The following is a 26,046-nucleotide window of genomic DNA, read 5'->3' on the forward strand; positions in this document are numbered from 1 at the left end:
TCACTTTGGATGAAGCTGAGTCACAGAACTGCTGCATCTTGCTAATCTCAGAGTTGAGATATTTATTTAGTAAATAAATACTAAAATTGTGTCAAAGACAAATATTTTACTGTGGGCTTTGTGTTAAAGATGAATATACATCAATTATATTTTCTTTCTCCTCTTTTATGCTAATTTGGAAAAAAAGAAACTTGACCCTGCAGTAAACAATAATAATGATAAAAGTTTTGGCCTTTCAGACACAGTGCTGGATTCTTCTCCCAACCAGCTGAATGAAATGAGTGACTACCTCAAGCTGATAGATACAGCTTTCTTCATCAACACCAGCTGCCCACCCATTCTGAGGCCAGAGAGAAAAGTGGATGTCATTATCCACTTAAATTACAGTGGAGGATCACAGACTCTGGTGATGTTTTGAAGCAGTGATTCTTTATCTATATGACTCCAGCAGCTGAATTAACACCATGGCTTTCTCTTTCTATCCCTCTCTCTCTCTCTCTTTTTTTTTTCTTTCCAAAAAATGGTCTGGTTTTTAGTAAATTAAATGATTTTATCAATGGTACTAGTCACAATTGTGACCATAATGTCACTGCCTTTATCAGAGTTGTTTTCAGTGTCTTGCTGGCCTAGGCATATGAACACTGACATACAGAAGATGTCCTATTCTATGTATCTGTCATCCTGGTAACAAGTTCCTCATTAGTTAAATAACTTTTACAATGTAATTAATACGCAATATATAATTTTGAATTTTTTTGAATGAAAAGTTTTGCTTTTATGTTTGACTCTTGGTGTCAGCATGAGTTTTAGTCAGGATGTTTTTTTTCTGCAGTTGAAGAAACCTTGTGGGTTTCTTCAAATAATATGATTAAAATTAATGTAATTAATTTGTAAGATGACATGAAGACATAAACAGTTAGATGCACTGAATGCAAATATTTAAGAACCTGTGATCTGAGAAGCAACATGTAATAAAATTTCCCTATCCAAATCCTCTACTGTGCTCACTAAATCACAAAAACTGACCTGAATGTCATATAAATTTCAGTAACTAGTAACCCTGCCTAAAAAGTATAGTGTTAGCAAAGCAATCAAATTTCTGTTACCTAAATTATATTAAAATTGAGATGGTATGTTTGTTCCAGTGCATAGTTAGCATTATTTATAAACATATGAATCAATCTCAGATTGTCTATTGCAGCAAAATATTATGGGGTTTGGTGGTCTTACTTCAAGCTCTCTTTGTGTTGCATCTCTCCTCTCTGTTGAGCCAGCCACTGGACCTATTCTCAGAGTACTGTTTGGAGCATGGGATCCCATTCCCCAGCACAGAGCTGAGCCAGGAAGACCGGGAACACCTGAAGGAGTGTTATGTGTTTGAGGACTGCTTAGAAGCACCAATCTTGGCCTACTTTCCATTGGTGTGTGATACCTTCCAAAAATACAAGGCACCGAGTAAGTCGACAGCAGTAATAATTTTTTTGAGATTGTCTCATCTCCATTCATTGGACTTGTTCCTCTCCAAAACAAGACACTGGCAAGCTTCTGAGTTGGCTAAGTTATTATAGTCTCAGTCCAGATGAGATGCATAGAGTATTGGCCAGCTAATCAGACATTGGAATGAAGAAGTTTAAAAATAAAAGCATGAGAAGCTATACCTTGAGGGAAACCCCCTCTGGCACTTGAAACAGGTCATGTAACTTTGATATGAAAGAAGAGAACACCGCTACTAAGTTATATCCACTGGTAGCTTATGCTGTCACCTAACAGTCTCATGAAGAGATATAATGTTTACTTGGTTAACAAAGCTGGGATTCTCCTATTACTTTTTTTGCATGAAAAAAATTGAGAATAGAAAGGGCTGAAAATATGTAATGAAGCAAAGGCTTTGCAAAGGGTAACAAGCTGCTTTGATACCTATCATTTTTGAAAAGTTGCCAGATTGTTTCCTTTAATTCAGCAATAGAAGAAATGCTTGTTTCACTGGAAAAAAAACCTACTTGGCAAATTCAATTTCAGTTTACAAATACTTTTACATGCATCAACCCCAATTTTTATTTCTAATTTTCTATAATCCAGGAAACTTTCCTAAAAAAAAAGATGAAGAATCCATGAACAGCTTATTTGAAAAACACATTGTGCCATTCATTATCTTACTTGTTCTGCTGCATGTGTTTAAAATCTCAGCCACCTGAGAGGGAAGATTCCCAGTCCAGGAGCCCTCTGGTGTAATTTTCTACCAGCTGGTAGATAAAGAGCTGTCATCTCAGAACTCAACTGAAAAGTTAAACATACAAAATTCCAAATCTTAAAAAAATTAAATATTCTGATGCAAAACTTTAATTTAGAGAGGAAAGCATTTTGCATGGAAAAATTTTTCTGCTGGCCAGGTCTGGACTGTAGCCAAGCAGTGAGCTAGTGGATTTTGTTGTCTGTTACAGTGTATTTTGGTACAAAACTGGTAGCAGTTTTCCAGCTCAGTACCTTTGCTCTGCTTGGTTCTGGTTCAGGTGTGGAGCGCAGTCCTGCAGAGATGGAGCAGGGAAGAGTGGACGTGTCCAACTGCGCTGCTCCCTATGGCACCGGCCTACTTACGTACACCGAGGAGAATTTCAACAAGCTGCTGAACCTGTGCAGCTACAACATCCTGAATAACAAACACCTAATTCTCCAGGCTCTGCGAACTGCAGTGCAACGAAAGAAGCAACTTAAAAACTATTCATCACCTAATTCAAGTAAACACTCTTAAAGTGTATTTAAAAAAAAAACAACCATCAGAAGGAGATGCACAAATGCTTGGGTACTGGACTAATAAATATTTACCTGCTGCAAGCTCACAGATGTTTATGGTGACAACAGAATTTGTGATACAAACTCCTTTGACTTCTGCGACAGTGAGATCGTCGGTGTGTAGCTGTTGCTACAGTTTTATTCCCATTGCCATCCAAATAACAGGGTAGTGTTTATGAGATTCTCATACTTGTCTTAGAGAAATGGTTTCTTAAGAAATTATATTTAACTGGTCTTAGATCTTATTTTCTGATTGTTGTATGCAACAATATACATGCAGAATAATAATTACTGTTCAAATACTAATTAGACATGCACAATCTCATTAAAAATAAGAATTTTGTAGTTGAAGTCATTGAAGTTTGGGTTTTATTAAATTCTATGGACTCAGCTCAGCTAGTGAGTTGTTCTGGGAAAATATTACTCTTCCTTTTGATACCGAGAAATCAAATATTGAGTGAACAATGAACTTTGTGAATAACCTTTGAGGAAAGATGAAAGAAAAGCTGTGACTTCAACTGTGGAAAATGAAAAATGGAAGGAAACTCTGCTTTCAAGGGTGCAGGTGATTGGAATGATAACTCAGGAGATAACATTATATGTTGCTACCTCAAAGACAGTCCTTTGCTGTGCATCAGTTCATTTATCAGGAGATAACACAAGCAGTGTCTGTCAAGTTTTGCTGCAATATGAATCAAACCAGTAAGTCTCCCTTCATAAGAGTAAACTGTTGGCAGTAACATTTGTGTCTCTTTTTCACAGATCTAAAGAAGTCAAGTCCAACAACTTTGCTTTTCCTCAGTTACTGATAGATCTTTCTGTTTCACTAACCTTCTTATGCAGAAAGCCAGTTTTTCACCTTCTTTCCTTGCCCTTGGTTAGGATAATTTGATGTTATGTGTCACTAGTAAGACTGCAATAATTTTCTGTGAGTAAAGAAGAAAAGGAAATGTCACCCTGACAGCTCAGTTATGTTAATGAATTTATTTTTAGCAATAATGAATTGGAGGTTTAAAAATGTGATTATTTTCTTTTGCAAAGTATCTCTTCAGTATTTTTAAGATTTTTAAGTTTCATTACTAGAGCTCCAGGAAAAATGAACATAAGCAGTTCAGTGTGTGCCTGGTGTATTCCACCCACTGGTTTTTGGTGGTTGCAACACTTGGCACTGGGCCTTCAGCTTTACTCACCCAAGGTGTGGTGATGATGTGTGCTTTTGGCAGCTGATCTGGAAAATTAGGATGGCTTAGAACAAGCTGAGGAAAGGGAGTCTGTTTTCAGAAATCTGGGCCTATTTAGCAAGCCACTAAAAAATGTTAGGTAGCCTAAATGGTCTAGCTTAGCAGCTCAGTATTTTGACTTAAGTCAGACACATGCTGGTGTTTGTGTTGGGATCTGGTTCCAAGCGTCTAACACTGCATGAGACCAATGTTTTAGCTGGGGAAGCCAAGCTTAATGGTCTTGCCTTGATGGCTTGTGAGTTTTCTCCAAAATGGACTGATTTTTTTTTTCTTTTTTGGGGAAGGAAAGGCTTCTTCTGTTAAAGACCATTGATGATGTTCACAATACAGAGATACTTCAGAATCTTGCCTGTGATGTGATGGTGAAAGGCAGCATGAAAGGACAGGGGAAGAGATATTTGTTTGAGTGGCTTGCCAGTTATCAATCAAAAAATAACACAGGAGACACATTCATTATTACTGGTGGAATTTTTTAAGGATGAATCTGAGGCTTAGGGTCTGTGACAGATCAGCTGGATTTTTCAAAGTGATTCAGCATTGATGCAATTCTTCTATTTAAGATCCAGGTAGCATTTTTTTTTTTTTGTAAACACCTGTTTGTGACCTGTCACACAAGCTCTGCTGAATGTAATGTCATGATCCTGGAAACAATTAGCTGTGAATCTTTGCAGTCCCTATTAGGGCTCAAACATCTCAGGCTGACTGCTGATGAAGTTACCTCCTTAATTAGCTGGTAATATGAGGTGGCTTCTTGATATTCTGAGAATTGGTTCAGATTGAAATTGGCTCTAGATTTCCCTGTAAAGGTCCTGGGCTATGTGTCTTGCCTAATTATTGGGTAATTAGCTGACACAGGCTGGTGCTGGTATTCCTCACACCTGTGGTCTGTTGGGGTTAGGGCAGAGAAATAGGTGCTTGAAGAGTGCCCGAAGTGTTGAATGAACCTGGAAAGGTCAGGCAACCTCTGAGTGCTCCTGCAAAGGTAAAGAGAGGTGCTGTTGGGTGCTCAGATCTACAGAGCACAGGGAGAGATAGAGATAAAGGTTTTGAGATGAGGATTGCATTTGAAATTCTGTTGCAACAAATCTGAAGGCAGGGTTGCATATATTAACAGATGGGCGAACACTTTAGTGATGATTTTTGAATGGTAAAGCAGCCCAATTACTTCATGTGAGTGAGTAGGAGGAGCGAGATTTTATCTCTCCAAAACATATCAAGGGCATGTGGAATTGTTTTAATGCAATTTCTCAATAGTCTTTTGAAAGCACAAGCCCTCCTTCGTATATGTCATAATCAGAATAGTGTCTCAAGAAAAAAAACATAATCTCCCTCCCCTCCACCTAGCATGATTTCTCTCTTCAACAACTGAAAGAATATTGTAGAGTTTTAAATAACAGGTGTTTTGAAGGTGTGGTATACATAAAACATGAAAATAAAATGCCAACATATTAATCATACTAATGTGAATGTTATGTACATACATATGGAGGAGATATTTTGTTTGGTTTTGGGTTTCAGTATTTCTGTTTGGTTTTTTTATACCAGAGTTCCTTAAAAGTAGTGTCAGGCCAAAAATTACCAAGTCTAAGTTAAGTTCCTCAGAGTCTGAAACCCGACACCTTGGGATAGGAAAGTTGGAATTGGCATCCGTGGTACACCTTGTCTGTGGAGATTATTGAGTTCAAGTCCTGTGTGTAACTAGAGTTGGACTTGAGCTGCTTGCTCTTCTTTGACTAGTAGGATGAGGTCTTTGTAGATTTTGTAGCTTGTGGAAGCATTAGACAAAAAGAAGAAAAACTAAGTGAAAAACCAGGAAAAATCTCAAGCTACAGATCTGACACTACGTTTGTTAAATTGCTTAATTTGTTAATACTGAGTAATTATTTTCTAATGTGATATCTGGCTATCAATTTTTAACAACTCTAGCATGTGCTGTGAATGTTTACCCTTCTCGTTATGTTCAGGGTGTGTAAATGATGACTGCTTCCATTGTCATCCCAAGGAGGGTACAAGGATACTCTTCTCTTGCAATAAGACGAAGTCCCCCATTAGTCATACATTTCTGTAGTCCTGGATTATAAGGCAATTGTGGAGCATTGAAAGCAGCTTCTATTCTTCCCTATTGCAATCAGATATTCAATTATCTGAATATCATGTTGGGGAAACTAGTGTTTGCAGCTGGACAATTTAGATCAGAATGATATATTTTCTCCCTCTTGCTTTAATTAATACATAGATGCAAAATCATGTGCATGTAAATGTGCACTTGAAAGTGCATGATAGAAGAGGAAAATTACATCTTCCTTTTTACTCTCCTTGTTACTCTTCAGAGCTTTAAAGAGACTGTTGAGTGTTCTGCCATCAGTTACACAGTCTCTCTAATCTTCAAAAATCCAGGAAAGAGTGTAAGTAGAATATATATGTGATCTCTGGCAATTTAAAACTATTAATGTGGAAATGTGATTGCTAAAAAGAGACAATATATGACTCTTATACTTTGGGTAAATTCAGACATGAATTTAATGCATGCTTTATGGTTGTCTTTGAAATTGTCCTTGAATTGTGGAAGAACTAGTGAAAAATGCAAAAACCCCAACATGATACATGACCTTGGAAGTTGTAATATTTTTGAAATTATAATCCTAGGGATACATTTCTACTTCTAAAAGTCCAGCGGGACAAACTGCAAATTCATGATTTTATTTTAAGCAGGTGGTGTAGTAGACACCAGTGAATAAGCCATCAAGTTTTCTCAGTGCTGACAAGAACTTACTGTCAAAGGTGTTGTGAGCATTCAGTGCTTAGTTCTATCAGGTATTCTCTGCATGAATGAGAAACTGTTGAGATCACTATTCTTGCCTGCCATAAAGATGCCAGGTCTTTAAAAGATAGAGTATTCCAAAGCCTTCTTGTGTATGTGGACAGTTAGTGGTTAAGGGAGAAACTGCCATCTAAAAATCTGATGGTTGTCATGAGCAGGGGAGGGAGAATTATTTAGGAACATGTTTTGGAAATGGTAATGAAGACATTGTTTTGAGATGAGGAAAACAGTCTGAACATCACGAAACCATTTAATGGGTAAGATGCACTGACTCTGGAATAATTTTATAAATTGTGAAGTGCTGTCTCATGTATCTTAAAAACAGTGTCGGTAAGAGAATGCAATGTCAGGGAGTCTTATATTGGCTGTGAAACAGCTGGGACGATATAAATGTGTATAGGTGCATGTGTCTGCTGGGACAACTTGGGCAAGGTGAGCTGGATATCCTACCCTCTTTCCTGTGATAGAAGAAGTTTTGCAGATGCTTTTAATGAAAATGGATTCATACTTTAACTTTTAATACTGGAATATTTCCAGGGAACATTCTTTCAGAAGCTGTAAAGAACTAGTTGTGAGAGAGGGCAAGTAAGAGATTCTCAGCTGTGACTGCTCCACCTGAATTTTTTCCTAAGGATTTAACACAGCTATAAAGACAGATGTTAGAACAGGTATTTTGTCTTTGGGGTAAAGATGCACGTGTTCATTGGAAGTATCTTTTGGCCTTTCCTTTAGGGAGCATTTCAGAAGATGTAGATTCACATTTTCCTTTGATTCTGAGAGGACAGTGTGAATTGTTCCTATAGAGCAAGCAGCTAGCCATTAATACTTCAGATGGAAACCACCAGAGAGTACCACTGCATATTTTGAATAAGATCTTCTGAAGAGGCATTACATGTGTTTACCACACAATATAGAAGGAAGTCACTTGTATCTGAAAAGAGGATTTTAATCCAGCAACATTCCTTGGACAACACCTCCTCTCTACCTCTGTGCAGAATTATTTTGATACCAGCCTCCATGGTATCAAAAGTGCACAGGAGAGTGCACTTAGGTGGCATCCACTGCAGTATACAAGGTTGCTTTCTTTGCCTGCATCAAATGAATTAAATACCAACACAAGTAAGATTGATTTAAAATAATCACTTCAATTTCATGATGCATGATTGAGTACTTGCTGCCTCCTGTCATCAGTCGGAGAGGCGAGAAAGAGTCTGGCAGAGCCAGAGTCTGCTCTTGCACGCTCCAAAATCTACCAGCCTGCACATGCATGCTGGTTTAGGGCTACTCTGGTACACTTTACAAGGCAGTGAGTCACGGTACACCGGGGTGTAGAGCAGTCAGGGAGGGTTTTGTGCCCTGCAGTTTCTCACAGTGTGTCTGCTGGGCTCGCTGTGAGAGCCAGCACACACAGATCCCTTTGAAGTAAGCTCCGGGGATGGGTGAACTGCTGTGGTCCCCAGGCCCACGCAGGAGAGCACAACTCTCTCTCTTACCTCACCCTTCTGCTCACAAGTTTCACCTGCTGCTAATAGCTCCTCCCTTCCCTTTGGTTTGATTTAATATCATACTGCAAGATTTCTGAAAGGATTAACTTTTTTTTTTCCCACATATACAATAAATATCCAGGCAAAGACTACTCAGCATGTGTTGAGGTTGCTAAATGCAGCAGAAATGCTAAAAGTAGCTTTGGGGGTGCTGCAGTCATTCAGTTGTGGCATCACAATTAAGTCACCTTGCTGAACTGCAGGACTTACCTGCCTGAACTGTGCTGCTATGGGAAGACTGCTACAGGTATTTGAGTTTATGGTTTGGAAAGAAGCTGCTGTCACCTCTACTACTCTGCAGCATGATGGTGGCAGTGTAGAGGTACTATGAGAGCTGTGATTTAATTAGTCAGAAGCACTTTGCTTGGGGGTTGGAGCTGTTGCATAAATGCAAAACTTCATTACCAGTAGTATTTCAAGAGAGCAATAGCTGGGCAGAAAGGGGCTTCAGCATCCTCCCCAAACATCACAGTGGGTAGAAAAGGAATTGCTCTTCATTCTGCTGACTCAGTTGAGGTGCTCTAATAGGCTGCAGGAAGCAGGGAGGTGACTGCTTAATGACTGGAAATAATCAGGGGGTGGGGCAGGAGAACCTCATCATAAAATCCCTATTCCTCCTCCCCTAACCTGCATGAGGAGTTCCTGCCAGCCGTACGACTCAGTAACCTTTAACACTGGACTTACATGCAACTGGGGCTGCAATGGGATCAAATTTAAGTACAAGTGAGGTAAGCAAAAGAAGGTGATAGCAAGTGTAAAGTGGGTAAAATTGTCTGGTGTTCCAGTGAAGTTGGTCACAGAGGAGAACAAGTGGTTTGTGTTGTACGGGCAATCAAGGGAAATCGAGTTTGCTGTTCCTCAGATCTTGTTGCAAGGATGGCTTTCCTAGTCTAGGCTTTTGCAGAACGTCATGGCACACTTGTGTTTTCAAGACATATTTTAGGGATAGAAAATTGCTTACTGTGCTTCTGCTTCCCTGTAAAAAAAAGGAAATAATTTGGAAGAGAGTTGTGATGGTGGTCAGTAAAGCACCTAATGATGTAGTTAAAAAGCATAGCTCTAAATGTGTCCTTGAATGTGAGATGTTTTGACATGTCAGCCTAAAGTAAGCATTGAACATGCAGTTTAGTTTTCTTAACTTTGCCTTGTGTTGTTTTTCCTAGACTTTTACGAGCACCTCAGCACCAGCGGTGAGAACGGTAGGTAGCAATTAGCTGGCCCTTCATTAAATGCTGTCCAGTGCTGAATGTAGATCACCAGAAAAAATTTTAGGAATTCAATGGCTCGGGGGAAAACTGTGTTGCAAAGTTTACTGTGTTGAAAAGCTGAGCTGTGACTTCAGCTCTGTAGATGGAGCATTGCCATGGCTTTCCATAAGCTTTAAATAGCCCAGCTGCTGTTGGTGTCTGATGCTTATGTGTTGCACTTTATCTGGGCTGGTTTGTACTTCAACTATAACAAATTTTTAATTACTCCCTTCTTTTGTGTTTTGATTTCTTTGGATGAAATATTCCGATTTTCTTATATTTTATGCCTTCATAAGAAGAGCTTTTATGTGGGTCTTCCAGTTGTTCCTAGTGCTCTGGTATTCCTTGTAGCCTTTCTTTGCAGTGTAATGGTCTGTCCTAGAGCTTGCAATTCTCTGTGCAGCACAGCATTCACAGATAAAATACTGGAATAAATGTGGCGAGTTCAGTCTTCTGACAAGCTTGATCTTATCAGCCTAGTAGGAGTGGGAGTAGTGCCCAAACTTCTCTGAAGGCAAAAAAAAGAGCAAAAGGTGCTTTGTAAAGGCTGAATTGAGGATTAATTCTTTGCACAGCCCAATTAAAAATGGCTGGACAATTAGCAGGCATTTATGTTAAGAGGTATTAGCATAAGGGAAAATTTATCAGATGAGCTCCTATGAGCCAGTGAATGGGAGCCATGGCAGCAGGATGAGGCTGTCCTCTGGTACTTGCAGTGGGTTTGGGGCTGCCAGTATCAGTTGAACCTCTCTGGGGATCTGTCTGCGAGATGAGCTTTTGCTCCTCCTTGTGTGATTGGGGACTTTCCAGTTTGCATCACCATAGGGAAATCACAGTAATACAGACAATCTTTCAAAAGGCCGTAAATTCTGTTTGCCTTGTGGAGGTTTGCTGTTATTGACAGTATCTGATGCCTGTTTGTGCCTGAGAGTCACTTTTTTTCTCTGTTCAAAGTGAAATGCTGTGGTAGGAGACTTGGCAGAATTTCTTCAAAAAATAGCTTCTAAAATGATGTTTAGGTCTCTGCATGTAGTCTTGCACCCCTAAGAAGTATGCTAGAATCATATAAATTGTTATTTTGAGTTCTAACCTGTGTTTTGAAGATCAGTCTGGTTTTTATATCCGTAGTGTTTTTTACATTGTTAGTTGGTCCCTAGGTGAGACTTGCACAGTTGCATGGCTTTAGATTGCTACTTTTATCTTCAAGGTGTTTAGGGTGGCAGAACTGACATGAATACCTACATGAGTACCTACAGTTTAGAGTAGGACTCAGAGCCCCTTCTTTCTACCCTGAATCTCCAAGGTTCACAGAGGTAAAATTCAGGAAGGACTTGAAATTTATTCCTTTTTTTGTTCCCATTAAAGTTGGTATTTATGATAAGTACATAAGCCAAGTATACTTGAGTTGCTTATTGTTGCTCAGTGGCTCAGTCAAGGAAATGAGTTTTTTCATTGTCAGAGTGAGTTTCAGGGTAACTGATAGGAGGTGTGGGTTTTCAATTTGAGCAGCTATATACATTAGAAAGAATATGTAAAATAGCTGGTGAGAAAAAATTGTTAGTGCCCTCATGCTGACAGTCAAAAGCGTAACACTTTTGAGATAACATAAATTACTGATAAAGACTGGTGTGGTCTTGAGGAAACAAAACCTGTTGAACTGTGGGAATCCTGGTTTCTCAGATTTGGATCCATTCTAACACATGTCCAGCTGTGGAGCTGCAAACAGGAAGAGGAAAAAAAAACACATGAAAATTGCAGTCTGAAGCCACAGAAGCTTTGCATAGCTCTTGGAAAGAAGCAGCCAATGACTCAGTGCTGCTCCATTTGTTTTTATCCTGAAACAAACTTGGGGACTTCTACTGACTTGATAAGACCCAGCTACAGGGTATTTTAAAATGGGTGAAATACATACAAAATAGCAGTACAAGGAAAAGTGTTTGTTATGCATTTGACTTTGCCTGAGGTGAAATCCTGCCTGCCTTTGAGGCTCCAAAATTCTTTGAACTTAAAAGGTGCCACATACCTGACCCAGGTCAGAAGCAAGGCAGTGATCTGTGTTTTAAAGCCCTGCTACTCTTTCTGACAGGGTGAGCGATTTCTCTGTTGCTTTTCACAGTTTTTAAAGTACTGATGAGATTTATATTCCTGTTTGATGAGAAACGTAAGGGAAGAGTGCTTTCCCCCAAATACACACATGCTTTGATAAGTTCTTAATGTGACTTGGGAATATTTTATGAGTTTCACTCTTTTCTCCTTAAGAAAAAAATTCTGTGAAAGACTTTTAGCTTGGAACTTTACTAAAATAGAGCAATTTTAGAGACCAGTTATATAATTCATTCATATAGATGAGCACTCATGTATATGAACACTCCTATTGACTTCCCTCGGACTAGATATGTGAGGATTGCACAAGTGTGCCACAGGATTTAATTGAATTTTTATCTGACGTAGGACGGTGTGACCAAGTCTTGCATTTGCAACCTCATATATTTAAGTAATTTCAAAAGTGATCATTAAAATGCCTGGCTTGTGTTTCCGGTTTATGAGGTAAGATTCATGTAGCAGATGAAATAAATATAGAAGCTGAAAGTTGAAGTGTGTGTAATGACTGGCTGTAATAACTGGCCTCAGAATTTACCCAGTCTGTGATATGGTCATCATCACATAAATACAAGGATGTGGAAGCCCTTGCCAATTGCTTAGAGACTATCCAGTTTAGGACAAGATTTTCTGTGTGACTTTAAGTTAGTGGCTGACAGCTAGGCCTGGTAATGAATTCAGGCCCCTAAAAGTTAGGAGTTGTAAGGTTGGACTTCCAGGACTCTAGTATGGGAAGGCACTCCACAACCCAAAGATGAGCACTGAGGATCATTTCCATAAGTTTGGAGAGTAAGATACACCAGAATGGAATTGTAAGACCTGAGCAGAGAATTGCATAAATGGTAGGTCCAGGTAACACAGGCAGCTGTAACACAGGAACAACTTTCACACTTCCTATCTCCACGTGACACTTGGCTGCAGGGAGATATTATCCACTTGAGATTCTCAAATTAAGGGTCTCAGTGCTTGTTTTCCAAGAGCTGAGTCAAGGTTATTCTTTTTAAATGGTGTAAAGGTCAGTAATTAATAGAATTTCCATGGAATGGGGAACTTGTACCCTAGTCCATTTTTCTGTAATCAAGAAATGCAAGCCTTCTTCTTTCTGGATAAGAGAGAAGTTCCACATATTCTGAAATAACATTTCTGAGGTCAAAAACACTTACAATTTATTGGATGGGGAAAGCAGGGACCAAACATAAATGTAAAAATCATGTCAGTTAGATGACAGGGGTAGACAAGCCTTGGCTGCTGGTCCTTGTGTCTAGGAGGGCTTCTCTATTTTAACTATTACTATTTTATTAATTTATAAAAGTAGTTGTAGCACTTCAGCTGTATAGTCTGGGCCTGATATTTTTGGTTGCTTTTGATTGGAGACTGTAATCCTTGTTTGTTTGTTTTTTCCCCCCAAATAATTTATTTCTTTTGAGTCTATCCAAGTTTTCCTTTGTGGACACCTTTGGAACCATGGAGCAGATAGAGGTGTGATGCAGTCTTTGTGACAACTGAAATGTCCCACACTTGACAATCCCAGGGCTTGCAAACTGTACTCTGTAAAACTGCTCTGACTGAGAGACTGGACAGGCCAGATAATGTAGAATAAAAGTGCCCATAACAATGACTGCTCTGAGCCTCCTGCTGCTGTCTCACTGCCTCTCAACTCTGCATCTTCGGGCCCCTTGTCAGCTCAAAGGGAAGTGCAAGATGATTGTCTGGGGATTACTCAGGTTGTTTCTTGGAGGCAGTTTGTGTAGTCTTCTGACTTTTCAGAGGTGCTGAGGTTTTTGCTGGTGAGGACAAGGACCTCCTTCATTACATTGGCTTATTGTCCAATGTCATGTTATGGTCCCAGTTGTTTGATACTCTGGCAAAGCATTGTGAAGCACTCCAGGATAAGTCCTGTGATATTGCTGAAAAGATGTAATTTGGCAAAATGTATAGCCTGTATGAAGGAAATAATAGCAAGGTACATTTTATTAGTTAACATCAGTGTATAATTTTTGCTTTTGCTGCTTTATGATAAATACAGGCTCTTCTGATGCCTGAATTAAGCAATAATGCCCATGGGTTTGTGTTAGGACACTCTATTAACTTTGTGAAGTTATAATATATCTAGGAAAATAAGAGAGAGGATTTATAGATGGAGGTAGAATCACAGAATATTCTAAGTACGAAGGGATCCACAAGGACCATAGAATCCTGGACCTGCACAGCACCATCCCCAAGAATTGGACCATATACCTGAGAGCATTTTCCAGACTCTTCTTGAACTCAGGCTGGTGCTGTGACCATATCCAGTGCACAACCACCCTCTGGAGGAAGAATCTTTTCCTAGTATGCAACCTAAACTTCCCCTGACCCAACTCCATTCCATTCCCATGGGTTCTGTCACTGGTTACCACTGGAGAGATCAGTGCCTGCCCCTCCTTTTCCCCTCGTAAGGACGTTGCAGACTGCAATGAGGTCTCCCCTTGGTCTCCTCCAGGCTGAACAGACCAAATTACCTCAGCCACTCCTCATATGGCTTCTCCTCAAAATCCTTCACCGTCTTTGTTGCCCTCCTTTGGACACTCTCTAATAGTTTCCTGTCTGTCTTGTAAATATACTACAATATGTACATAAAACTGCCCCCAGCACTTGAGGTGAGGGCACCCCAGAGCAGAGCAGGACAATCCCCTCCCTTTCCTGGCTGGCCATGCTGTGCCTGATGTTCCCCAGGACACACTTGGCCTTCCTGGCTGCCAGGGCACTGCTGGCTCAAATCCAACTTGCCGCAGACCAGGATGCCCATGTACCTTTCCTGTGGCTCTGCTTTCCAGCATCTTGTTCCCCAGGATGTATTAGTACCTTGCTCTCACCCAGCTGGTACAGATAGAAAGATTAGATAAATTTTTTGGCACATTAAAACCTGTTTCTGTTCTAAAACAGAACCAGTAAGTGGAAAGCTAAATATCAATTTGAGCAAGTATTGAGAGAAATCATATTTGTACATAAATTGGTTTTAAAAGGAAAGATGGTATATATGAAATAGGAGATATTAGCATGTGAGAGAGAGTAAGAAGGTAAGCAGGCATCTCAAAGGTGAAATGGGGAAAGGGTTAATTTATAGCAAGAGGAATGTGAAGATCCATTAGTATGAGCCATGAAGGTTATGAGTTATTATAGACTTAATATCTCTGAGCTCAAGGTTTTTGATATCTAGTGGGGTTGTGAGTTAATTCCCAAGATCAACTCTGGGATGATTTTTGTAGCTTTCTGCTGGGGGTCAGAGCTGAAGATGAGATGTTCACCAGAGTCTTCAAGAGAAGTATCTCATCACTGTCAGCTACATTTCTATTTTTGGCTATATGCAGAAGTTTGTGCTGGTTTGGGGGCTTGTGCTGGTGCATGGTAGACAGTTCTACTTTCACAGCTTGTGTGACAATATTTGGTGTCCCAGAGACAATCTGTTCCATTGCAGGCAGTGGTGTGTGAGAGGTGACGACACCCACGAGTGTACTTTAGGGGTGTTTATTGTGATAATGAGGGAGCAATGATCAGAAGATGCGATCTTTATCAAATCAAACTCTTGGCACCTACCATTAACTTGAGTGATTTTGAAATATATTACTTCTATTTCAGGTCTGAAGAGAGTTCTGTGCCAAAAATCTGTACAGATTTTTGACTGCTCTACTTGGTTTGATGAATTGTATTGTCTCAACCTTGAAAGCCTTGTTCTGTCTATGTCCTTAGAACTTCAGGGTTACAGCAGTCTGTGACAACAGTCTATAATAATAATGTCTTTTTTTTTTCCTTTTTTCCTTTTCTGAATTTTTATGCAGGCACCAGTATCTCCTTTCAACTTGCTCACTGTAAAAATACTAAGAGTGAGGAATGCCCGGAAGGCAGACTTGCGTGAGTACTTCTACTGTTGCTGGATGGTTCTTATAACTTTTAAAAGAAAATATTTGGACAGTGTTGTTGTTCTCAAACTGTGTACGAATAAAAGGATATATTGCTGTAAGTCTGAAAGAATTATTTTTTGTTTCAATAATGAAACATTGCTTTTTCCTTTTAAATTTAAAGGGACTGACTCAAGAAAGGTGATGCATTTTATGTCTTTTTTTCATATCTTACTGTGTGAGACATATTTCCTACCCTTCTGACATCAGACTTAACTGCTGATCTGAGGTCTGCTCTGGAAACAATGAAAATCCTTGTATTTTTAAGTAAGAAACCTGAGTATTTCCTACAGAATTTCTGTATGGAAGAAAAGAGAGAACTGGCAGATGTAAAATCAGCAGTAGCAAGAAAGTCTATTAAAAGAAAATATTTACAAACAAAAACATTCTATTATTTCTGAAGAATTTGTACATATGCAGGAAGTGATGACATCCAGTCATCATAACTGATGATGATAACATCCAGTGTGTCTTGGAATCTAACTTACAGAATGGAGCCATTTAAATTAAAAAAAAAATAAAAATTAACAAAGCAATACTCTGAGCACTTGACAGGAGTTTGTGAGAGATAGTGATGGGAAGTGAAAAAGGATATCTAGAATTGAGATTTCAAAAGAAAAAGGTAAAATAAAGACAAAGAGAATTTGAAAATTCAAATCTAAAGACCACATGAATAAATCTGAAAGATATAAAACAAAAACTTCACACGATGTTTCCTAAAATCTTGCTGAACATGGCCAAAATCAATTTTCTTTTGGTATGCTCAGAATTTCATGTAGCGCATCATAGTTTGTAAGAAAATTTTAGTTAATATAATCTATATTTTGATATAGATTTCAACTTGTGTGATAGGTCAAGAATAGAGGGAAAAATTTAGCAGAGTTGGATTTGGTGGTTTCTGGTAGGAGGGATGTGGTTAGATCACATGGAAGTTGTGTTTAATAACTGTAGTTTTGAATGACTGATGACTATCAGGGAAGAAATCTCTGCTGCTCTTATATGTGGTATTCTGGGTTACTTAAGCTTCTTCCACAATGTAATACTACTGTATTACATTACATGTGTTACTGCTTATTTCTCTTTTGCCTTTGGTTCATTAGACAAAGTGAGAACACTTTATAAGGTGTAAAGTTAGGGATTTCTTAAAGTTCTATTTTTATATACAGAAGCCCACATTCCATGAGTTTATAGTTGTATGCACAACTTTTTGTTTATCAAAATCCAAATTTTAAATGTCTAAATGGTGTTTTGCACCAACCAAATATGTGATCTGACCAGGCCACCACTGCAATTGCATCTACAAACCCACATGAACAACTGAGTGTGCATTTCTGTATTCCTTTATGTCTGTGCTGCCTGTTTGTGTTTCATTTCCTTGTGGCTGTCCTTCTCAGAGCAACTTGCTCACAGTCACTCCTTATCTCTGTGAATCATCAGGTTCTTTTTTGCCTAAACCTGTTGGTATGTCTGCCACACCATATGGCTTTCTTACTTGGTGATCTAGCCTCAAGAGCAGATGAATATCATATCTTGATCCCCCTGAGATGCCCCGAATTCAAAATATGGGCATCCCAAACACTTGTTTAAAGTGTATCTGGCAGAGAGATTTGTAAGCTTTTCAGCAAGGGTATTTTCTCAACAGAAAATTTATTCTCTGAAAAAACTGTGTTATTGGGAAAAAAACTTGTCCATTTCTTTGTAATGGGAAGGGTATTTCAGGCAGTGTTTACTTTTACTGAGACATCAGTAAAAATGCAAACATTTCAGCTAGTTTTCCTTGAAACCTTAGTATTTTCAGCTGTGGGAAACTGCCCCTTTTCTACCTATGTCTAATAGTAAATTTATGAAGCTTGTTACAATTCAGAATTAGCATTTATTTCCTCCACTGTAGCTTTCCAATTTTACTGGTTAAATCTTGGTGTTCCCTATGACTATTTTTCTCTTACGTGTATTTTCTCATTATTGGAATGTTTGTGCTTTATTTACTGAAGTGAACATTTCTTCTTGTTCATTGACTCTCATGTTCCTATTTACTTTACTAGTGAAAAATAAAAATACTTTAAAAGTATTCCTCCCTACTGATGTTTCAGAACAAAATAATTTTAATAGATTGGAGTAGAGGCCTGAAAATCTAGACTAGGTTTTGGACCCTGACATTGACTGCATTATGGGATCTTGGGCAAAGCATAGAATTATAGAATGGTTTGGGTTGGAAGGGACCTTAAAATGACATCCCTGCCATGAGCAGGGACACCTTCCACTAGATCAGGTTGATCAAAGCTCTATCCGGGGTGGGGTATGGTCTTGAACAGTCCCAAGAAATTCAAGTTTTCTCAGTGTGCTTATTTACGTAATCCTTATATTGCTACAGTGAAGTAATCAGAGTGTCTCATCCGCTTTGAAAATGGAAACTGCAGCATTTAATCATCATTAACCATTTGCATTTTCATCTGCTGAACATCTGATCAGTCACAGTCTTCTGATCAGGTGTGGCTTAGGTCTCTTTCTGGAAATGCTTTCCTTGCCATAGTCACAATCCAGGTTTTGCTGATTGTGATAACATGGTTAACAACAAAATAAAGGCATGGCTTGGCTCGTAGGAAAACCTAAATCTGTGATTGTTATGGAAAGATAAAGAGGAAATACATGAAGTAATTGCTGCTAATGTAATGTAATAACACTGTTACATGTTTTGAGCATGATGCAGGGATTGACTACGAGCTGAATTATTTGGCCTCCTCTGACTCACAAGGATGCTGTAAGAATCAGGTGACTGGTTGAGCATTGCTGATGTGAAACAGGGACATTGCATTACAGGTGTGAGAGAAAGGCCATGGGCACCTGTATGATGCTTCTATTAAGCCTCGCTCCCTGGAGTTCTCCCTCCAATTTGAGGACTCAGAACATAGGAGAAGCTGATGTCTTCATTGGCACTCATGGCTTCCTTCCCCAAACATGGCTGGTAGCAGCATCTTTCCAGCCTGCAGACAGAGTAGTAGGAAGGAATTGAACACACAGTAATTTAATTATGATGATGAAATGGATTTTGTTTTCTGGAAGAACTGCTGAGGAGCACACATCTTCTAAAACTTTGTCAAATATATGAATGAATAAGCACATTGAATAATAGGCACGTTGTGACTTGTGATAAGTCAAAATTTTCAGCTTTGATGCAAGAACACCTTTCACCAAAAGAAAATCTGTTCTTCAATTAAGCTAGCATGTTAATAAAGGCTTTCATTAAACTAAGGTACAAAATCTGGGGAAGAAATTATAGAAAACAAGTCTCTCTATAGCCCAGATGGAAGGTTGTGAGGTGTGCTGCCTGTCCCAGCCATTTGGATAATCATGAAGATAAAGTTAAAGGCAACATCTACTGCCTGTGGAGGATGGTGCAACTTCAAGTATAAAGTAACATTAAAAAAAAAAAAGTATGTCTGACTAAGAGTGAAAAGGTGGAAATGGGCATTGCAAATGTGAGAATGTCTGTTCTCCTGTTAGTACTTCATTGTATTATTTACACCTAATCCTGTATATTTTAGGAAGAAAGCCTCAGCTGTGCTATCTTTGTCTCATTAGGGTTAAATGGGCACTGTGCAGTAATTCTTTCCCCAGATACATTTTAACTGTGTTCATCTTCTCCCTGCACAGTCACCCTTTCAGATTGCTATGTGACACTGTGGCTGCCCACTGCCTCAGCAGAGAAGGTTCGGACCAGGACCATCAGGAACAGCAAAAACCCCGTTTGGAATGAAGCTTTCTGCTACAAGATTGACCGCCGTGTCAAGGTAACTGACACCAATTCTTTTCACCATTTGGTGTTTGCAGGTAGTCATTAGGTTACACAGAACTGCAATAAACCAATACATACATAGCTAGTTCCAAACACAGAATGTTAAAGATTCCTCAGGAAAAAAAGCCCTGTTGCTTACATCCTCCTTAGTGTTGTTCTATTCCCCTTATTTGTTACTTAAACACGTGCTGTACTGCAATAAGAAGGAATTAAATGCTTTTCAGAATACAACCTTTCTATTCTATCCCCAATCTTGACATAAACAAGCAAAACCCAAGAAAAAGATCACACAAAAATAATAACAAAATCACTCAGTTCTAGATGTAGTGAAAATCCTTTAAGCCATCTTTATGTACCCATGACTATTTTATACACTTAGAACCAAAGGCCATAAAATAAATGTAGAAACATTTAATGCAGTTAGTTATCACAAACACGTGAATGCTGATTTAGTGCAGTTGTTTATCACAAACACATGAATGTTCTGCATGACCTGTTTGTCTTGTCCGCCTGGGGAAATGAAAGCTTGCTTCTTTTTTGTATGAAGAGTTATCAGTGATCTGACATCTAATAAACCCAAGTCTCTCTCCTTTTTCTCTTTCCCTTTCTCCTTTTTTCTCCTTCCCATAAAACTGGAGGAAAAAGGAAAGAAAACCTAGTCTAGAGGTTTTCCCGCCTTATGGAGCTCTTAGATGTAGTAGTAACTCCATTATGTTCTTAACCTCTTTGTGCAGAACGTGCTGGAGCTGAAGGTGTGTGATGAAGACACGGTCACCAGGGATGATGAACTCTGCACAGTTCTCTTTGACATAGATAAGCTTACTGTGGGACGTACTGTGCGCGTGAAGTTTCAGCTGAATCCACAGGTGAGCAATAGAATTGGTGAGAACAAAAGGAAATCCTCTCCTTCAATCCCAATAGGTCCTTTTACAGTGTTTCATTTTAGGAAACATCTATTTAAACTGTATTTTGCTGCAATTCTAAGAAATTGTGCTTTTTGCTAGCTTTTGTTTAGAACAAATATCTGTGCTGAAAGTACAGGATGGAACTATCTACAACTAGTTATCCAGTCTTCATCCTGAGTATATCTGGGATGTTTGTTGGCTCTTGGTGTAAAATTCTGAATTTTCAGATCCTTTTAACTGTAATGGTACTAAAGAGGCTAATTCTTTTTGTTTTGGGAATGAAAATCTAAACAAATGGCTGTTTCAGCAGAATAGCAGTTCTTATGCATGCAGATGTGTTTATAAAACATTTAGATTCAAAAAACTAATTTTAGCAACTGCTTTTTCAATATCTAAAAATTAAATATCCTCAATCAAAAATGGTTTGGATATGGTTTTCTTACATTCTGGGAATTTTCCTAAATTCTATTCTAAATGCATAGTAAAAAAAATTATGTAACTGATATGATTAAAGCTGTGAAGAAAAATAAGTAATCAGTCTTTCTTTTTTTAAAAATCTCCTCTCTTCAGGCACGTGAGGAACTGGAGGTGGAGTTCACACTTCAGAACACGTGAGTAGAGTCCTTAATTCTTAATAAAGTGTTATATTCAGTATAAAAATAGTTTTAAAATCTGGTTCATATGTGGTAGTGCTTCTTAAACCTGCAATGTCTAAAAGCAGTAGCTAGATGTTTTCATTCCACTATAGTAAAATGGAATTTTAGAATACATAATTTTAGATTTCAAATATCTGAAATGTGATTTTTTTTCCCTGTTTGAATTCTGTGTCTTGGGCAGCAACTTCTTCCTGTTCTTTTTTCTCATTGAGACAATGAGGTACACAAGGAAGTATGAGAGCAATGAAAATATTCAGGAAGTTTTGACCCTTAGGAGTGCCAAGCCTAAATGCCCTAATTACCTCCTGCTTGGAGAATCTGGTTTTTCAAATTCACAACATTGTAAAATGCATTTCCATGAGCTGATCTGTTCAATTCATCTGGCTACACATGGGGAACTGTGGTAGAGAAAGGAACCAAATATTCTGCATAAAGTAAGGTCCAAAGACCACTGTGGGATTCTGGGGACTGAGGAACCAGGAAAACTGGAGGGGCAGCAGTAGCTTCACTTGGTAGGCTTGGAAGATGCTGGTGGAGTTTTAATATTTAGAGGATGTACTTAGAGAAGGTACTGCTCTTAGATGGTACTGCTGGAACCTTCTGAAGGCATTTGGACACTTCAGGAGGCCTAGCAGGATAATCCTTGGGGTGGATACTTTGAATTCCTGACAGCAGGGGAAATAGGAACTTGCTGGTGTAAGAACAGTGTTGAGAACTGGAGAAGGAAAGATCTCAGTGTTCACACACAAAAAAGAGCTATAGAAGCCTCAAAATCTCATTTTACAGCTCATGGAGACTCATCAGGGTATCAGGGTGGATTGTTTGCTGTTTACTGTGCACCAGAACTGGCAAAAGGCCCAGCAATACCAAGACAAACTGTGCCTGTCACATTGCAGGAGTGTCACAACATCAGTAATGGCAGAGGGGAAGCTGCAGTAGGCATCACAGATATCCTGTCCAGGGTCCTCCTTCTTTTGCAATTTACAGGATGGGTTATGGAGTTGGTAGAGAATCAGACTCTTGATAATCCTGTCTTTAATGGGCGAGGTCCAAGCAGGTTGTCTGGCTTGGATGTTGTGCACAAGTGGGTTTGTGGAGGCTGGAACTTGTCTTGGAGCATGTGTGCCACCAGCTCTATGCCAAACTCTTCTATCTGACCTTGTAGCTGATTGACTTTTCCTGGAGTTGTATTCAGTAAAGTCAGAAAAGGGACAATTTTTACAAGTGATGCCTGAGTAGGAATTCTGCTGGTTGGAAGATGATGGTTGGAACTGTACCATTAAAAATGATCCACTGCAGTCTCAAGGGAGAGGTTGTAAAAAGCATGACAGTCATGACTCAGTTGGTCCAGCAAGAAGGCATCTGATCTACTGTTTTTTAATTCATAGTGTGGTTCCTGAGTGACCAATGTAATCATTGTGGCCTGAAGAACTTCACATACAAAGGCAAGAAGGTGCTGCATTATAAGTGAGGGAATGTCCCTGTGAGCTCACAGTAGGACTGAGAAAATGGGCTTGATGCCAGAAGGCAGATAGACCTTTCCCCTACTATTCCTCATTCACATTTCTTGCATTTGTGTGGTGGTCAGTGCTGTTCTGCCCATCAGCTGGGTCTGGAATAAAGGTCTAAGCACAACTAGATTGATTAAATATGTGGTCTTGGTAGACTATTGAGAGGGTGGGTTTTTTTACTTCACTTTGGAATGTGTGATGTCAGGAGTAATTAATGAAGGGATTTGTCCACTAAAATTGTAGACAATGGATTGCATAGATAAACTAGAGACCTCTGGAAAGGTCTGAACATCTGAAGTAGTTGAGATGGGTCACCAGAAAGCTATGGACTCAAACCAACCTCTTTATTGAACAAGCTCAGCAGGTTTTGGTAAGATTTTTCGTCAGTGCTGGATGGGAGAAATGTTGACAGAGATTAGAGATAATTTTCAGTGGGAGAGAGCCCTCTGATAACAAGGAGTATGGCTAAGCACGTGGGATAGTTTCTAGAAATCCTGTACTGTAGTGGGAACAATGAGAACATACTTTTGGGGGGGTAATATGGCAGTTTATTTCTGAAATTAATAACTATTCCCACTGGCAATATTTCCTGATGCTCTTTATCCACAGTTTTTAATTTCTTCCCCATCTTCATTCTAGATTTTATTCATTGCAAGATTTATTACATTAGCTTGTTCTTTCTTTCCAGCATTTCAGATGAATAATACCACACATGAAGTGTAACCCCAGGCCAGGAATGCACCTGGTTGCTCCTGTTTTTGTTTGCCTCTAAACTCACTGCAAAGGTTGTGTGTTGTGTTACCTTTACCAAAAAGAACATTATAACAATTACCTCATGTGACATTGGAGGGCTGTATGACAATTTGTTCCCACATCCATTCCTGTTGTATTTTATTTAAAATGGAAGAAAAGCTTCAGTTTGTTAGTGGGTTTCCACAACAGCAAGATGAACACCCTCTCTAGTTTTGCCTCACCCTTACGCCACTACTGCAGCACCAGCAAACACTCTCCTCTCTGCTGCAGAGTAGCAGGCACTGAGGGCCAGATGTTTGATCCTAAGGACAGAGAGAGGAAGGCATGCTCCTTCCTCCAAGTGCCTTTTCACCAGCCACCAAGCCAAGGGATTGCAAATGCCTGCCCAATGTTTTCTGGGCCCATTAGAGGAGCCCAGCTGGCGTGAGAGCTGCCGCACTTGGGCAGCAGGGACAGAAAAGGTAAGGCCGTTGTACACAGGTTGCTGGTCCGTGTGCTTTAGTGCTTTTTGTGCTTTCTCTGGTGATTATCAGTGGTAACCTGGGCCTTCTCCTGTGTCTCCACGGGCAGGGTGCAGCATCAGAACGAGCCCATCCGCGTTGCCACAGGGACGGGGTCCCGCTGGAGCAGGTGGCTGCGCTCGCTCAACATCCCCCTCCCCTCCGACTTCTACTGAAGGCCACGCCTGACACCGAGGGGCCACAAAGAGGCTTCTGGTGAGCTGCCAGGTGATTTGAGTTCCCAAGGAAAGGTCTAAGAGGCCCAGGGTGTTTGCTGTACCTGCTCATCTTCTTTTTGGCCTCTTTTATCTTTCAGATGTCCCAACCTGACAAAGTGCATCTCTAACAATTCTTAGAAGAATGAAGGACCACTCTTACACAACCTTTCATCTCTGCTCCTTCTCCCTTTTTTTTTTTCAAATGTGAAACACTATGTTTAAAACAAAGCCCAATTAACGGAAATAAATGTAAATAGGTGTAAAAAAAGCTGTATAAAAGTTAAATATTAATTATTGAAATATGGCAAAAGAAATATTTTTAGAAAATAAAAGTATTTTTTTTCTTTCTGTAGTTCTGCTGTGTTATTTTGAGAAATCCTCCTCATGTGAAGGGGGAGCCAGCAGATCATGCCAGCCATTTGGCTTGGGTGCTGCTGAGAAACCCTCAGGCTGAGTCTCCATCAGCTAGGGGGCCAAATGTACTGTTTGTATTTATGTGTGGAGGAGCACTGAAGGCAAAAGTTTTGAGTTAAGAAAGAACCTTTGAGGTGAATACAGCTTTCTTTACTGAAGCCATCCCCCATGAATACCATCCCCCATGCTTCTCTTGGGTTGTCAGAAAGCTCAGAAAAGTAGCCTGCATTATTATGGACGCTAATAAAGGCAGGGAAAGCTGGATCTGACATGAAAAAATTCAAAACTTTTACATAGATATCAAAAAATCCAGATTCTCTGGTGAAATGGAGCACAGTAGCCTGCTCTAAGTGAGAACTGCAATATAAGAATCTGTATGACTGTAAGTTCCTGTTCCAAATTACCCATTCCATTATGTAAAGCATAATCTAAAAAGGAGAAGGCTGAAGTTTGATGGATACCAGGTGATGGGAAATGATCTCTGGATTCATAGAGTTCACTGCAGCCTTAGGCAATCCTGCAACAGACTTTTAGTGAGGAAGGATGCCCAGAGTCTCTGTTTTTGTCTTTCCCTGCTACAGGTCATTATATACTCCTAATTCTCCTAGTGAAACTGAGGTCCTCAATAAAAAAAGCACACAAATCACAAACTGTGATGGAGAAGAGAACAGGAACATACTCTTTGTGATGAGAGCTGTCTAACAGCAGTCTGGTTGTCAGAGAAATTACCAGCTAATCCCAACTAGTGGAACTTATTCAGTGCTCTAAAGGTAGGCTAAATATTCAAAGATCCCTGCCAAGCTGAGGTCTTCTGCACCCAGCTCAGCTATGTGTCTAGCCACAGGTGATTTCCTAAGATTCAGAGAAAGATGAGTGCCCTTTCTTTTCTTAAAACAAAGGTATGGACCACCAGGTTAAAAAAAAAATAAAACATCTGTTTTATGCTGTGACTTGCAGAAGCCTTGAAATTTGGGATATAAAAGTCAAAAGAGCAGCATGGGGAGTAACTAACAAGTAACAGCAGCTGGGCTTCCTTACAGCGGTGGCAGCAGAGGTGACAACCCAATAGAGACATCTCAGCCCTTTGTCCTTCATGACCGAGGTGTCCTGGCTCTTCCCAGGGGCCTTCCAAGCTCTGCTCTGTGCTGTACAGCAATGCAGGGTCTGCCACCCTGTTTAAAGGTCATGCCTTGGACCTCCGAACTTTGAACCTAACTTAACACTTTGCTGATACCAGCAACTCAAATTATACTGCACTTTACTAGATGTTTACATCCATGAACAGATTTCTTTACCTGTCTTTGCATTTTCATTCCACCAGGCTATGCAGCCTGAAGTCTTCTAATATCTGTCATGCTGTTTCTTGCTTTACTTGATTTTTAATGAGCTCTTTGAGGATGGTGACACCATATGTCATGTAAGGTTACAACTATTTGACTACAAAATAGTAATTAAGTACAAAAATTTGTGTCTGAAATGAAACTTAGGTTTATATACACTTACAAAAATGATGTTTACATATATTTACCTGCATGCAAATGGAAACACTGAATATATTTTTACCAATTCCTGACCACTGTTCTTTGAACTCTTTAGAAATACATTTTAAAAAAAA

General features: G+C 39.4%; 1 protein-coding gene and 1 long non-coding RNA gene across 6 annotated transcripts in view; both read left to right on the top strand.

Moving 5' to 3' along the window:
* The window catches only part of LOC135303153 (cytosolic phospholipase A2 epsilon-like), a 58,321-nt gene that overhangs the window by 16,091 nt on the left and 16,184 nt on the right, over positions 1 to 26,046 (top strand). For 2 of the 4 annotated variants that reach the window (XM_064424568.1, XM_064424569.1), the window contains exons 1-6: positions 8,935 to 9,124; positions 9,560 to 9,595; positions 15,562 to 15,634; positions 19,333 to 19,469; positions 20,209 to 20,340; positions 20,950 to 20,990. In XM_064424568.1, coding sequence (XP_064280638.1) covers positions 9,098 to 9,124; positions 9,560 to 9,595; positions 15,562 to 15,634; positions 19,333 to 19,469; positions 20,209 to 20,340; positions 20,950 to 20,990 — 446 coding nt within the window. In that variant the 5' untranslated portion in view covers positions 8,935 to 9,097. Of the gene's footprint in view, positions 1 to 239; positions 407 to 1,274; positions 9,125 to 9,559; positions 9,596 to 15,561; positions 15,635 to 19,332; positions 19,470 to 20,208; positions 20,341 to 20,949; positions 20,991 to 25,308; positions 25,849 to 26,046 lie in introns of those variants that run through there. The other 2 variants (XM_064424567.1, XM_064424570.1) reach the window with 2 other exon arrangements.
* On the top strand, positions 21,632 to 23,745 carry LOC135303158 (uncharacterized). Of its 2 annotated transcripts, none has more exons than XR_010364658.1 (3): positions 21,632 to 22,658; positions 22,790 to 22,916; positions 23,570 to 23,745. It is a non-coding gene; the product is annotated as an uncharacterized LOC135303158 (long non-coding RNA). The 2 variants fall into 2 exon arrangements; XR_010364659.1 differs by having other exon boundaries at positions 23,575 to 23,745.

This window comes from Passer domesticus, chromosome 6, assembly GCF_036417665.1.
Source record: "Passer domesticus isolate bPasDom1 chromosome 6, bPasDom1.hap1, whole genome shotgun sequence".
Lineage (NCBI taxonomy): Eukaryota > Metazoa > Chordata > Aves > Passeriformes > Passeridae > Passer > Passer domesticus.